Source organism: Gracilinanus agilis, chromosome 4, assembly GCF_016433145.1.
Source record: "Gracilinanus agilis isolate LMUSP501 chromosome 4, AgileGrace, whole genome shotgun sequence".
NCBI lineage: Eukaryota > Metazoa > Chordata > Mammalia > Didelphimorphia > Didelphidae > Gracilinanus > Gracilinanus agilis.
Genome location: NC_058133.1, coordinates 288,787,843 through 288,802,734, shown reverse-complemented (window position 1 = coordinate 288,802,734; position 14,892 = coordinate 288,787,843). Strand labels below are relative to the sequence as shown.

General features: G+C 38.5%; 1 protein-coding gene across 1 annotated transcript in view; it reads right to left on the bottom strand.

The window, feature by feature from the left end:
- The window catches only part of EFHC1 (EF-hand domain containing 1), an 82,433-nt gene that overhangs the window by 26,906 nt on the left and 40,635 nt on the right, over window positions 1–14,892 (bottom strand). Inside the window, exon 6 of the mRNA XM_044673384.1 lies at window positions 5,559–5,779. Within this exon, the coding sequence (XP_044529319.1) occupies window positions 5,559–5,779 (221 nt within the window). The remainder of the gene's footprint in view (window positions 1–5,558; window positions 5,780–14,892) is intronic.

Genomic DNA, 14,892 nt, shown 5'->3' with positions numbered 1-14,892 from the left:
AGTCTTTATGCATATATCTCCCAAATCTCTATCTTTAATCTCTCCTGAAGTTTATCCAATCAATTTGGCCCATTTCTGTTGGGAATATAATCCTCCCAAGTAGTATTTGCAACATCTGCCATCCTTGACACCTATCTCTTTCTAACCCCTTCCCCTGTATCTAATTGATTGCTAAGTCTTCTAAATTTTATTTTCTAAACATTTCTTACATTCATCTCTTGTCCTCAGTAATTACACTAATTCAGAGTCTTATCATCTTTCCTAGGTACAACTGAAATACTTTAACAGGTGTCTTTCCCACAATTCTATCTCCCTAATTAATTTTATGAGGTGTTCAAGGACGACTAGCATCTCTGGTGTGAGGGTTCACTGAGCCCTTTATTAGGGCTGCTCTTCCACCCACTGGTATCCACTTTCTCATCTCATTTGTGGCTCCAAGAAGTTGTACCACGCATAGCAGTCACACTCTGGTAAAACCATCTTGGCAAATGGGTTAAATCAGATTAAGGGTAATCAATAGGCCTTAAACCTATTGACAAGTTAGGAGGATGTCTTTCCCAAGCACATGAAGACTTCCCCCAGTGGAAAAGATGGATGAGAACAATTTGTTCCAATGACCATGAAGGCAGTGGAAGTAGGCACTATGGAGTGCTTAGAGTTTGGTCAAACATTGAAGATGCTGACATCATCCACTGCATCCTGAGTCATCTCTAGTCATCCTGACTTCTGTCTTGCCACTGGACTTGGATAACTCTGGAAGAGAGAGTGAGTCTGACAATTTTATGCATCTCTGCCTCACTTAAATCCAATTCACTTGTAAGTCAAGATATCACTTCATGATGTCATCAGTCCTCTTTGAAACAAAGGATAGACAACAACAGTTTATCTTTCACAAAGTTTCTAATACCCTGTTGCTAAGACATAGGTAGAGGAAATCTTTTTTTTGCTTCTCAAAAACCTTCAGTGGCTCCCTATTATATATAAGATGAATTAAAAACCACTTAACCTTGCATTTAAGGCCTCCCACAATATCACTCCCACTTAGCTATCCACTTCCAACCTTATTTCATACTATTTCCTTTTAAGAACTCCATTTTCTAGGAAAAAATAGATAAGTAGTCATTACCAGAACTCAATACTGAATCTCCCATAATCCATCCCTTATGCCCAGATTGTATACCATTCATCTCTGCCTCTTGAAAGTTTGTCTTTCTTCAAACTTCTATTCTCCCATGAAGCTTTCCCTGATCTGCCCAGCTGTAGGGCTGTCTTTCTCTTCAATTTTCTTCATACTAGGTATAGAATGTAAGCTCATTGAAAGTGGGAAGTATTTTTGTTTTGTTTTGTTTTGTTTTGTTTTTGTCCCTGTATCCTCAGAGCCTAGCAGAGTGCTTTTCACTAATGGTGAGTTATTGAATGTTTTACAAGTGCCCACTAATGTCAAAATGTTAAAAGACCCACAGGAAACCTTGGAGATTTATTACCTTCCGAAAGAGACTGGTTTAAACATCCACATGGAAAAAAAAAAAGAGTTAAGACTGTTTGCTGTCCAATCTATGGCATGAAATTAAATGGGAAGGCTGCTGGGTTAGTCCATTTGCACATATATTTTAAAGGCACTGCAGATGGACAAAGAAGAGTTAGGCAAAAAACTAACTAGGAAAAGAAGAGGTGAAATTGTTTTGGGTAAGTATAGAGGGCTTTCGAAAATTCCAAGCTGTTCTCCAACCCCCTGCCTCTCCCCCCAAAATCTTTTAAACACCATTATTCTTCAGTCAATGCCATATGGTTACAAATCACGGAATACCAGTCTCCAAAGAATAAAAATTATCTATGACCCAAAAAGCAACAGGGAGGCATATGTAGGCATAAGCAAGATGCAACATATTGCCAATTATGATGAACACAAAAAATGATGTAAAAGTATCATCCAGAAAATATATGTGATTCATTATACATTTTTAAAGTGCCTACCATATGCAAGGCATAGTGCCAGACTCCAGTGATCTAAAGACAAAAATGAAATAATAAACATTCTCAAAGAACGGCCATTCTTTGTTCTAAAAGGATGGGCTGGTCATGTAGCAACAGCTAGGTATAATGGATGGAAAGTCCATGGAAACTCACAAAAAGAAATTTAGGCTTGAGGTAAGACTGAGCTATTTAAAAGTGGAATGGGAAACCCTGGGAGGTAATGGGTTCCACAGTTTCCTTTCACTACAGGTCAAGAAATGACCACGATTTATTTAATAGGCTCTAGTGGTGACTGTTTTTGGAGTATGGTTTGGACTATATGCCAGTTAGGATCCCTTTCAACTCTGAAATTCTAAGCAAATAATCTACAAAGGATCTGTGTGCTGGATTGGAGTCTCCAGTCCTAGGTTCAAATTCTGATATGCCATTTACTACCTGCATGACCTTGGGGAAGTCCTTTAACACCTTTGGCCTTGGTCTCATTTGTAAAATGAGGAAGTTGGACTAGATGACCTCTGAGGTCCCTTCTAACTCTGAATCTATGATCTTATAATTTATGGAAGAACATGAGCAGAAATTGCACAGAATGAGTTATAAAACCCATCACTTGATGCAGTACCCACATCATTAAAATCATAGAGCAATTGAAATGTATAAATGTATACACACACACACTATATATATATATATATATATATATATATATATACACACATATACACACACATACAAACAACAGCTACTAAGGAGGATTTCTCTCTGATTTGGGGAGCTCAATTTGTTTCTCCATATTTGCCCACTTTTATGTAGCCTTCAAATATGAATTCTTGAAGTATAAATCATTTTCAATTAATTATGATTAATCCTTCTAAGTAGATTCTATATATACATACATAAGTTAAATCTCATTATGATTAACTCCACAGTCTATCCAATTTTGGCTAAAACAGAATTTTGTTATAATGTGTACTTTGCTAGAATTTTGCACTTGAAAATAGAAAAGCTAGAAAACACAGCTGAAACGCTTCCTCTCTCTAGTAAATTAACCAATAAAAGGAATTTCTCTGAATACAGTAAGTGGAGGAGGGGAGAAAAGGGGTAGAAGAAGATTTAATCCAAAGAGTTTCACATCCCTTTTCCTCCACCAAGCTCTGGGAGATTTTTTTCTGTGCTGTTATTCTACTTAGGTGAGTTTTTTAAGCGGGAATGATCAGAATGTACTGCCTTTCAACCTTCACCCTGTATATTTCCAGGCTGATCTAATTCAAGGATTGGAAAATTGTGAATGAGGAGGGCAGATAGAATTGGAGTAATAAAATTGTTCAACTGTCAAGGTATACTTGATCCTGATGCCCTGTTTCCATGGGCAGGAAACAGAAAATGTGCTTGTTTAAGAATATTCATTATAGAGAATTTACCATATTAAGACTGACAAAGGACTTAGAATGAGGACCAAAAGAAAGATTTGAGGAGGAAAAAAACTGGAAAAGTTCTTCCTCATACCCTTCCTACCCATTTCCTATATTGTGAAAATGAGTAAGAAGGGGAGAGAGGGAAGTGGAAAGGTATGGGAAAGACAGGACAAATTCTAGAAGGTTTTAGAGTTGAGAAATTTTCATTTGCTCAGAGTTCGAAATGGAATCCAAAAAGGCACAGAACACAACTCTCAATCTTTTCCTATTTTTTCTCAAATGCTAGTTATGTAGGTATTTAACTGTAATAATATTCATTTTTAATTGAAATATATGATGTGATTGCATATATATATAGCCCATCATATAATTCTATAATGAACATTAATTTTTTTTAACTTAGAGCTTGCAATGTAATCCTGAGTAAGTAGTTAATCCCTTAATATCCTTAGCTCTAAAATAAAGATAATGAAATGGCAAACTTGTGAAAAATACTGATATCATACACTGTTATACATTCTGTTTTTGATGTCACTAAGTGGCTATAAAGTTTTGTTTTTTTGCAAAGGTTGCTTTTATAGCATTTAATGAACACATTTACTAAAATAAGGAATTCCATCAGTGAAAAATATTTTTAAAGTGTTAGCACAAAGGCAGCTAGGTGGCTCAGTGGATAGAGAACCAGGCCTAAAGATGAGAAGTACTGGTTTCAAATTTGCCTTTTCCAGCTGTGTGACCTTGGACAAGTCACCTAACTTCATTTGTCCAGGCTTTACTGCTCTTCTGCTTGATTCTGAGAAGGAAGGTAAGGGTTTACAAAAAAAGTGTTAGCACAAATCCCCAACAAATCCCTTTAAAAAATCTTTATTATCTCCCGGGAGAGGTGACAAAGCTACAGCCAAACCATGAAGCAACAAGCATTTATTAAATGCTTACTCTGTACTAGGCACAAAGACAAAAATAAAAATCTTGCTACTTTTAAGAATTTTCTTATCTGGGGCAGCTAAGTAGCTCAGTGGATAGAGAGTATGGCCTGGATTGGAGAAGTCCTAGTTTCAAATCTGGCCTCAGATACGTTCCATTTGTGTGAACCCGGGCAAGTCACCTACTAACCCCTTTTGCTTAGCCCTTACTGCTCTTCTGCCTGGGAACTCAGTATCGATTTTAAGACAGAAGGTAAGGTTCACAAAAACAATTATCTTATCTGACGGGCTTGTCAAAGAGAAGTTGTTTCTTGGACACAGGCACATATTTTATTAGCAATTTCCTTTCAAATACTTAACCTAACGAACATGATCAATCTCATCCTCACCACAGCATCATGAAGTGCATATCCCTGTGCATCTATCAACCAACCTATTTTAAAGACAGGGAAGCAAAGTTAAATGACTTGTTCAAGGCTATATAACTAGTCTTTGCACAGCTTACCATCTGCCCAGTGTTTGTTTCTCTACAATATGATGTTGTCTTGATTATTTAGAGAGGTTATACATGTGATAATATGTACATGTATTTAAATATATAAATATCAGTACATGTATATATATATACATATATATCATATTCTTATTCCAAAAAACATGAAATCCATATTTTACAAATCTTGCAAGTTATATGGGTTAAATGGAATGCTAAAGGGCTGATTTTTATTCTAGTGATGTTCATGGAATTGAAAGTATGATGAACTTTGACTTCAACAAGGACTTCTGTGGTGAATTATATAATTGAACGAGAGCAGTTAGTTAGTCTCTTCCAAAAAAAATAGCAACGAAAGACTATTTTTCCCCACCATCTCTTTAATATCTTAAGTGTTTAAACTTCTTTCTTTTTTTAAAAACCTTTTTTTCCATCTTAGAATCAATACTATGCATCAGTTCTAAGGTAAAAGAGCAGTAAAGGTAAGGCAACTTGGGGTTAAGTGACTTGCTCAGAGTCATACAGTTAGGAAATGTCTAAGGTCAAATTTGAACCCAGGACTCCCCATCTCTAGGTCTAGTGCTCTATCCACTGAGCCACTTAGGAATCCCCTTAAAACTTCTTTTTTTTTTTTTCCAATCTTTTTAAGCTGATGATTTTTTGACAGGGGATGGTAGTATAGGATCTTAAAAGTACTTTAAAGATTTCTGTATCAAAAGGTCTGTTCACATCTCCCCAGGGCTGGTATTCCATTACCTGTTTTATGACAGGTGGTGGCTTCTTGCTCACATCAATGACTGGGAATTCAGGAAACCCAAACTTATCTCGGTAAAAGTCTCGAGTGAATTTGTCACAATCATAGATGAAGAAAGTCCGTCCAAGCATAGAAACAGTCTGACCCACAGCAAAATCTTTGGCAGTGAACCATTCTTTTACATCTGCATCAGAGACTTCCAGGACACATCGAGGGAAGTACTCTAATAATAAAGATGGGGAGACAGAAAAACAAGATGATTTAAAGAAAGGGCTAATTCTCAATCATTCATTAAACAGTTATTATGTGCTGGGGAAAATAGTCTCTGCCTTCAAGGCCTTTCCATTCTGGTGGAGTAGCTAACATGTACACAGATAAACATCTCTAAAATAAGTGGAATATAGTGGGAGGAGGAAGCAGTGGGAAGAAAGCCTTTGTGTAGAAGATAGCATTTGAAATGAATTTAGAGGGAAAATTTGGCTTCATTAAAAGGTACTCTTAAGTTTTAATATTGTCCTACCTCAGACTATATGTAAACCAGGTTATTTCTATTCTTCTTTTGGCCTTTATCATCTGTCATCTGACTCACTTCTCAACCCATTGCAATATGACTTTTGACTTCATCACTCAACCAGAATTGCTTTCTCTAAAGTTGCCAGTGATTTCTTAACTGCCTTTAACTGATGGCCTTTACTCTGGCTTACTGCTTCTTGACCTCTTCCATAGTATTTACTATTATTGACTAGCCTCTCCTCAAAGAGATTCTCTCATCAATCAATTTTCATCATACGACTTTCTCTTGAGATTCTTCCTAGTTATCTCGTCAGTCTCCTCTGCTGAGTCTTCTTCTGCGCCCTGTACCCTTACTTTGGGGATACCGCCTCTAAGGCTTCAGACTTGGGCTCACTTCTCTTTCTACACTCTTTCATCAGCTTTCATGGATTTAATTATCATCTCCAAGCAGATGACCCCCAAAGTCTTTATATTCAGCTCTAGTCTCTTTTGTGAGTTCCATCACCAACTACCTAGCAAACATTTCCAGTTAGATATTTTATAATTATCTCAAATTCAGCATGTCCAAAACAGAATTCATTATCTTTCTTCCTAAACCACTGTTGTTCTGAACTTCTCTATTTCTCTCTTGGGTATCATGCATCTTTCTATTTACCCAGCTCTAATATCTTAAATTCATTCTTGACTCCTCATATAACTAGTCAATTAGCAAATCCTGATTCCATCTTTGTATCATCTCTCACAATCATCCTCATCACCCCTCCTCTAGACTATTTCAATGGCTTACAAACTGGTCTCAAGTTTTTCTCTTTCCTAATCCATCCTTTGCCACAGTGACCAAAGTGATTTTTTCTAAAGAACGCATTGCTCTTCTGCTCAATAAACTCCAGTGGCTACCTTTAAGGACAGGGACAAGACCCGAGTTTTCTTTAGTAAAAGGAACTTTCAGGTGAGGAAATATCTCTCTCTAGGTCAGTCTCTTTTTCTGTAACTTGCCCTAAGATCAAATAGAAACACCTGTGTTTGACAATTGCTCTACCTTTCCAACTTTATTATACACTACAAGGTCCAGCTAATCTTGCCTTCTGATTCTTGTACTTATGCTTATTTATAATATACATTGTTTCTCAATAGAATTTCATTACTGTCTTTGTATTACCTATATCTAGCACTGTGCCTGATACAACAATAGAAACTCAAAATATGCTCTTAGTTGACTGATTCTTAACTTTGTAAAGCTTAAAGCTTCACCTCCATGACCTATCCAGACATCTTTTCACTTGGCCCTTCCAGGACTATCCTGATCCTCTCCATCTGGACCAAGATCTCTCTCTGTATCAGACCTCCTCCACATTGAATCTCTCCAAAACAAGATCTCAGACCCTAAGAAAGTGAGGCTACTTGTCTTTGGAGTTCATCTATCTTGATAGATGACTTGATAGAGTGCAAAAGGCCTAGCCACTAATTCCAGCTGGCTTGAAATTCTAGTTTCATCTTTGTAGCATGTAAATCATGTACTCAGGCCATCTGCCTGCTGCCATGTGTGTGCACTCACCCTGTCTGGGTCCCATAATCAAATCAATAATGCCATCCCTTCTAGAAGGAATGTGTCAATTGATTGCCCTTTGGATCCATGACTCCCCAAACAAAAACTACCTTCCTTGGCAACCATTCTGCCAATATATTTTATGTTCCCCAATTATAATGTAAGCAACTTGAGGTCAACCTCTCACTTTTTACATTTGTATTCTCAATACTTAACAAAGTATCTGATTTAAATGTAACTGCTTAACATTTGCTTATTCATTCATTCATGCATTTTGATATAGTGGATTGGGGTCATAATTTAAGGGGTGAAAAATTTTTTAATTGTTTCTAATAGTTTAAAAATATCCTTCCATTCATAAAATTACTCTTAATCTAGCACCATTCTTGGCAGAATCCAAGCATTATTTGCTTCCCATGAAATAGGATCTTAGGATCAAAGGTTTAGAACTGAGTTGGATACTAGAAGCCATCAAGTCAAACCTCACCTTATCCCAGATAAGTGAACTGTGGACCAGAGGTGGAAGGACTTGCCTAAAGCCAAACAAGTGACAGAGGTCAGATCTGAACCTCACTCCTCGAATGTCTCCCCCCATTGTACCAATTTACAAAGGAAAGGAAGAAATATTTGCTTGCCTCTTAAGAGTCATAGAATTTTTGTTTTGGAAGAGACCTTCGAGGTATAAACTTCCTTTAGATATAAACATATCTTCTAAAATACATCAAATACATAGCCATTCAGCCTCTAAACAAATACTTTGAATGATGAGGACTGAGTGCTTCAGAAGGCAACCCCTTCCAGCAGTTACAACAGCAATAACTATTACTAAATTTCTTCAAGCTAAGATTTATTTCCCTTCAACTTCTGTTCATTGGCTTTAGTCAGTTCTCAAGAGTAATACAAAACAAATCTATTCCCTACGTTACATGACAGTAACAGTCCTTCATATATTCAGAGATAGGCATCATGTCTCCGTTTTGTCTTTTCCGAGTGATATATTTCTATATCCTTCAACCATTCCCATATGGGTGGTTTTCAGGCTGCTCATTATTGTAGTCACCATCTCTGCTTACATTTTCCAGTGTCCCTTGGATGGCAAGGGTTGGATTGGGAGCATATTCCCTGAGCACCTCTCCCTCAACCCCAACTCCCCACATATACTCCTGGGGTCCACAGTGCTGAAGGGCTCATGAAGCCATCTTTTGGCAGAAAAGGCAGCCAGATGTCCAAGGCCGGGCTCTAGCTGACCCAGGAAACACATCTTCCAACTGCCATGTTAAACAATTGTCATAACTGGGGGGTTGGGCAGTAAATGGGAAGATCCACAAAATTCCACACCATCTGTCCCAGAAAAAGGAAGAAAAGGCAAAAGCAGTTGGGTGTATCTCTCACTAAAGTCTATTGACTACTGGTTCTTCCTATATTCCTAGCTCTTTTTTATTAACCCTTACCCTCCTTCTTAGAATCAATACTGTATATTGGTTATAAGGCTTTATGGTCTCTCATTTTCCTTATCTATAAAAGTGAGGGATTTGGAGCTGACTCTGAAATCCCTTCTATCTCCAGAGCCATGCTCTGATAAATCTCTGTTCTGTTGAGGCAGGACAAGAGGAGATGCGTGAGAGAGGGCACAGAGTATAGAGTTACCAGCTCTTTGCTTTTACTCCTGCTGTTGTTACAGGAACAAGGGAATGTTGAGTCATTTCCAAGCACCAAGCCAATGTTCCCATGTGTAGCTAAGGGGATTTGTTGGGGGTGCAATGCTTATAAAGGGGACCGGTTCAAGGTCACAAAGGTAGACAGTGGCAGAGCCAGGATAAAAGCTTGGATCTAGTAACTCTAAACTCAGTGCTCTTTCTACAGCCTCCTCTGCAGAATGGCCAGCAAATCCAATTCCCTCATCTTACAAATAAGGAAAGTGAGGTATAGCAAGGTGAAGGGACTTGTCCAAAGGCACATAGTAAATAAGATTCAGAGTCAGGATTTGAACTTGAGTCCTTTTGATGGCAGATCTTTCCAGTATACCTGGTTGGTTTTTCCCCCCTTGTTTTGTTTTTTTAAACCCTTTCCTTCCATCTTAGAATCAATGCTAATTATTGCTTCCAAGGCAGAAGAAGAGCATTAAGGGACAGGCAGTGGAGGTAAAGTGGTTTTTCCCAGGATCACGCAGCTAGGAAAATGTCTGCGGCCACACTTGAACCCAGAACCTCCCATCTCCAGGTCTGGCTCTCAATCTACTGGGCCACCTAGCTGCCTCTCCAATACAGCTTGTTGCCTCTCTGCATCTTTCCCACCACAAATCTTTGTTCCCACTATTTCCCACATGTGAAACCAATTCCAACCCTTCTTTAGCCATCTGAAATCTTCTTCATAGGCCATCTTTTGCTTCCTGAGAATCTGACTCTTCCTTCCAGGCTCAGCTCCTCTGTTATTCTTCTCTGTCGTACATATTCCCTTCTCTTCTCAAGGTTGTATTTCACTTATACAATCTGTATTAAAATTATTTGTATATATGCATTATTTCTCCTACTGGTGAGATAAAGCCTGTGGCTTGTTTATCTTTATTTTTACTGTGGAGTCTAATGTACTTGGTATTTATTACACGCTTAATAAATGTTTGTTGGATGAATGACCTAAAAAAATTTTTTTTTTAATTTTACCTTGGCTTCACTTTTTCTTTCCACCTCAGAAGGCAGGAGACCTGGATCTGAATCTCACCTCTGATGCCTACCAGCTATGTTATCATAGACATATCACAATTTCTCAGCCTCTTATCTCTCATGTGTGAAATGGAAGAAAGGCTTTGAATTGCTGATCTCTGAGTTGGTGGGGGGTGAGAGGCCGGAACCATCTCTCCTAACACAAAGGAGCAGCTAGCTTATAGTTTTTCAATTCTTACATTTTGCTTGGGGCAGCTAGGTGACACACTAGGCCTGGAGTCAGAAAGACTCCTCTTCCAGAGTTCAAATATAGCCTCAGACACTTAGTAGCCATGTGACACTAAGCTAATCACTTCACTCTGCCTCAGTTTCCTCATCTGTAAAATGGGCTGGAGAAGGAAATGGCAGACCACTCTAGTATCTTTGCCAAGAAAACCCCAAATTGAGTGATGAAGAGTCAGACACAACTGAACAACTACAAAAGTCTCACTTAGGGGTGCTGGGGATTTAAGTTACTTAGCCAGGATCACATAGCCAGTAAGTATAACCAAGGGAAGCAATGAATCCACACTTTCCTGATTATCTGACCAACTTGCTATCCACAATGTTATACTGCATTGCTGTACTATTTGTGTTATTACTCTTATTCCCCTACACTGATAATAAGGGTCTTTTCAACCTAGGCAACTGACTTTACAGATTTTAAAGTATTTTAGCATCATTTTGGGTAGAAAGAAAATTAATAGTAGATAGCCAGGTAGCTCAGAGGATAGAGTGTCAGGCCTAGAGTCAGGAGGGCCTGGGTTCAAATCTGCCCTCAGATACTTCCTAGCTGTGGGATCCTGGGGCAAATCACTTAACCCCAGTTGCCTAGCCCTTACCACGTGTTGGTCTTGAGACTAATATTTAGTCTTCCAAGTAATTAGTATTAGAATTTGGTATTCTAAGATGAAGGTATTGGTTTAGGAAAAAAAAAAAGAAAAGGAATTAACAGGGGGCAGAGTTAGGTAGTACAGTGGATAGAACACCATACCTGGATTCCAATCTGGTTTGTGCCATTTCCTAGCTGTGTGACCCTGGACAACTCACTTAATCCTAACTGCCTAGCCCTTAGAGCTCTTCGATCTCAGAATTGATACTAAGACAGAAGATATGGTTTTGAAAAAAAGAGATTAACAGGTTACTTGATGCATTAACATGAATATTCCAAATCAGAGTTGAATTAATTTGGGTAAGACTAGCATTATACAATAATATTGGTAATTATTATAATCAGGTGGTAATACACCATGGTCACTATTTGAAGAACTTGAGCTCTTTCCTTTGGCTATAGCAGTGATTCCTAAAGTGGGCACCACCGCCCCCTTGTGTGTACTGCAGTGATCCAGGGAGGCAGTGATGGCCACAGGTGCATTTGGGGGTGGTGAATAGATGTAAGGGGGTGGTGATAGTATGTGACAGGGGGCGCTAAGTAATATTTTTTCTGGAAAGGGGGCGGTAGGCCAAAAAATTTGGGAACCACTGGGCTATAGCCTCAGCAAGGTGTCCCTTCCTCATATACCCTAGAGCAGTGATGGCAAACCTATGGCATGTGTGCTGGAGCTGGTCCCTCCCTCTCTCCACTGCATCTGAAGACATTTCTCATATGACCAGCCCCTCTGCCCAACAGCCCAATGGGGGTGCTTCCTCCTTCCCCTAACTGGGGTAAGATGGGGGGGCTCACATGTGGCATGAGGGTTGTAGTTTAGTTATTTCAGTTTCTAAAAGGTTTGCCATCACTGCCCTAGAGACTTTATTCATAGTCTATTACTTATCTATAGTAAAAAGCTCTCAGATACATGTGTTTATTGCACAGAAACAACTAATTACAGGTGTAAGGAGATATAAGAGTACAAAGTATTTGTAGATGAATAGATACAGAATCCTGATCTGTTTAAATCAGGAGAGACAATATGCAGATTTCTCAGTTCTGGATATCTCTAAGTACCAATTCAAATCTACTTCCAGTCTACGTCTTTCCCTTCCTGGTTTACTGAGAAGTCTATATTCTTTATAAAAATTTTTTCGGCATCTCTGTTAGTGCTGTTAGTTCTGTTAGTTCTTCTAATCACTCAGGGAAGCAATTTATCTCCAGGTTCAATCCTAGTATACCACTAAACACTAGACTTGCACAGCCAGATTCTGGAGAGGCATTTTCCACTAGTACCTCAAACTTAACATTCATGAAACTCAACTATTACCTTCCTTCCTAAGTCTACCCTTCCTTCCAACTTGTCAATTTATGCTGATTGCAGGATCATTGTCTAAGATACCCAAGTGCCAAACATCACAGCCACCTTTGACTCTTCTTCCATTCTCAAATCTGATCAAGTTCAAGTTTTGTCATTTTTACTTTTGCAACATCTCTAATATCACATCCTCCTCTACTCATTCAGGATCTCATTTGATTTGACCATTTCTCTGTTGGACTATTGTAATATTCTCCTATTTTCCTGCCTTCAGTCTCTCTCTTCTTTAATCCATCCTGCATGGGAGCATTGACTGTAAGCTGGAAGGAACCTTAAAGATCTACTCATTCCCATTCTTCCATTAAAAAATAAAATCCTCACTTTCTGCCTTAGAATTGATATGAAGATCAGCTCCAAGTCAGAAGAGTAGTAAGGGCTAGGAAATTTGACCCAAATTTCCAGGGCCACACAGCTAGGAAGTGTCTGAATCCAGATCTGAACCCAGGACCTCTCTTCCCCAGGACTGCCTCTCTATCCATTGAGGCAACTCACTAGCTGCCCCGAATACCTTCATTTTAAAAATGAAAAATATAAGGCTCAGAAAGATGAAGCAACTTCCCAAGTTACATAGTTTAGTAAGTGGTAGAAGGTGGGAGTCTAAGGGGTCACAGAATCATAGCATCTCGGAGCTGAAAGGAATCTTAGAGGCCACCTAGTCTAAGTCATACCTAAACAGGACTCTACTACATCATACTACAACAGGAAGTAATCATTGAGCCTCACAAGAAGGTATCAAATAAAAGGTAACTTTCTGTTTCCCAAGGCAACCTCCTATACCTTCAGAGAGCAACTCCAAGTCCACATCTAATGTTCATCCCACTATGCCATGGGTTTCCCACATAACTGTCAAAATAACTTGCCCAATTTGCAGCTGTGATCATTATCACTTCTGAGAAACCATCAATGGTTCCCAACTCTCTTTGTGATAAAATACAAATTCCTCAGCCCAACAGTGATGGTCACTTTCAACCTGGTTCTAAACTAGCTGTCCAGATTAGTTCCCCATTATTCTCCTTCATGCATTCATACACTCCTGATGAGCTACTCCTTGAGTTAAACCCACCATATTTGATTGTTGTACATTCATTGATCCCTGTGTTAAAAATGTATATTCCTTTCTCTCACCACTGCCTATTAAAATTCTTCTTTTTCTTTAAGGTCTCAAGCCTTAAAGATGCATGAAATTTTCCTTGACCTTTCCAATCTGGGCGCAGCAAAGGGCTTAGTCCCTGCTAAAGATATGGTGAACTCTCACCAATCAGGAGCACATGGGAGCCCAGCAATATGGCAGGAAGATGACCAGTGCAATATGGTGGGTCTAGGACCAATTGATTTGGTAAACTCCTAAGCACCTTTGCATTCTTTGGAGAGCACAAAGAATAATAAAACTTGATCTATAAATATTAGTGATTCTCATCATTACTTTACAGGGGGTATATAATATGAGAGAAAGAGCCTTGGACTTAAAATCAAGAGAGAGCTGGATTTGAATCCTGCCTCTGAAACTTAAAAGCCATGTGGCCATGGGCAAGTCTGAACCTTTCCAATCTCAAGTTCTTCAACAGTAACATAAAATACCTATATTACATACTCCATAGGACTACAGGGAAGATTATTTATATACATATATGCATATAAAGCACTTTGCAAATCTAAAGCTACAAATATTAGTTCTTATTATTTTATATCCAGTACTGAAGAGAATTGTTAGATTGTATTGCATACACAGGGTCCATTGACCAAATGTCCTTTTGCCTTATTCCCAGAATAATATCGTTCTGGTTTATTGTTTGTTGGGTCAGAGGTCAGGTCTACTGCCTTCTCCTCCCAACGAGCTCATATTCAATGACACCATTTTCTCAAGTCTTTCCCCATATTTCTTTAAAAAGCTGACTACCTGTTCTGTTACCACCTTCTCTCCCTACATAAGCCAACACACCACTTGCCTATAAGTTTACATGGGAATTTAGAACTTATAAAAACTGGAGGTGTTGAATTATAAATTTTAAAGTTAGTAATGCCAGAGCAAAAGTCATGACCTACTAACCAAGCAGTCTGAAATGCAAATGGAACTTGATTCTACAAAAGATTCTATGCTTTAGGGATATATCTCTCATTTAATTCCTTCCCCTAAGTATATCTTCATTATTTCCCTGTATTTTTCCTAATCTAACTTTGTTAGCTCACTGGGCAGGGACTATATCTAATTTCATGCTCACTTAAGCACTGTAGAAGCTCAATGTCATAATATTGCCATCTCTGCTATTGGTCCTCTGACCCAAAGTCAACTTTTGTCGAGAGAAATTTCCAGAATTTCTTATCTTCCAAT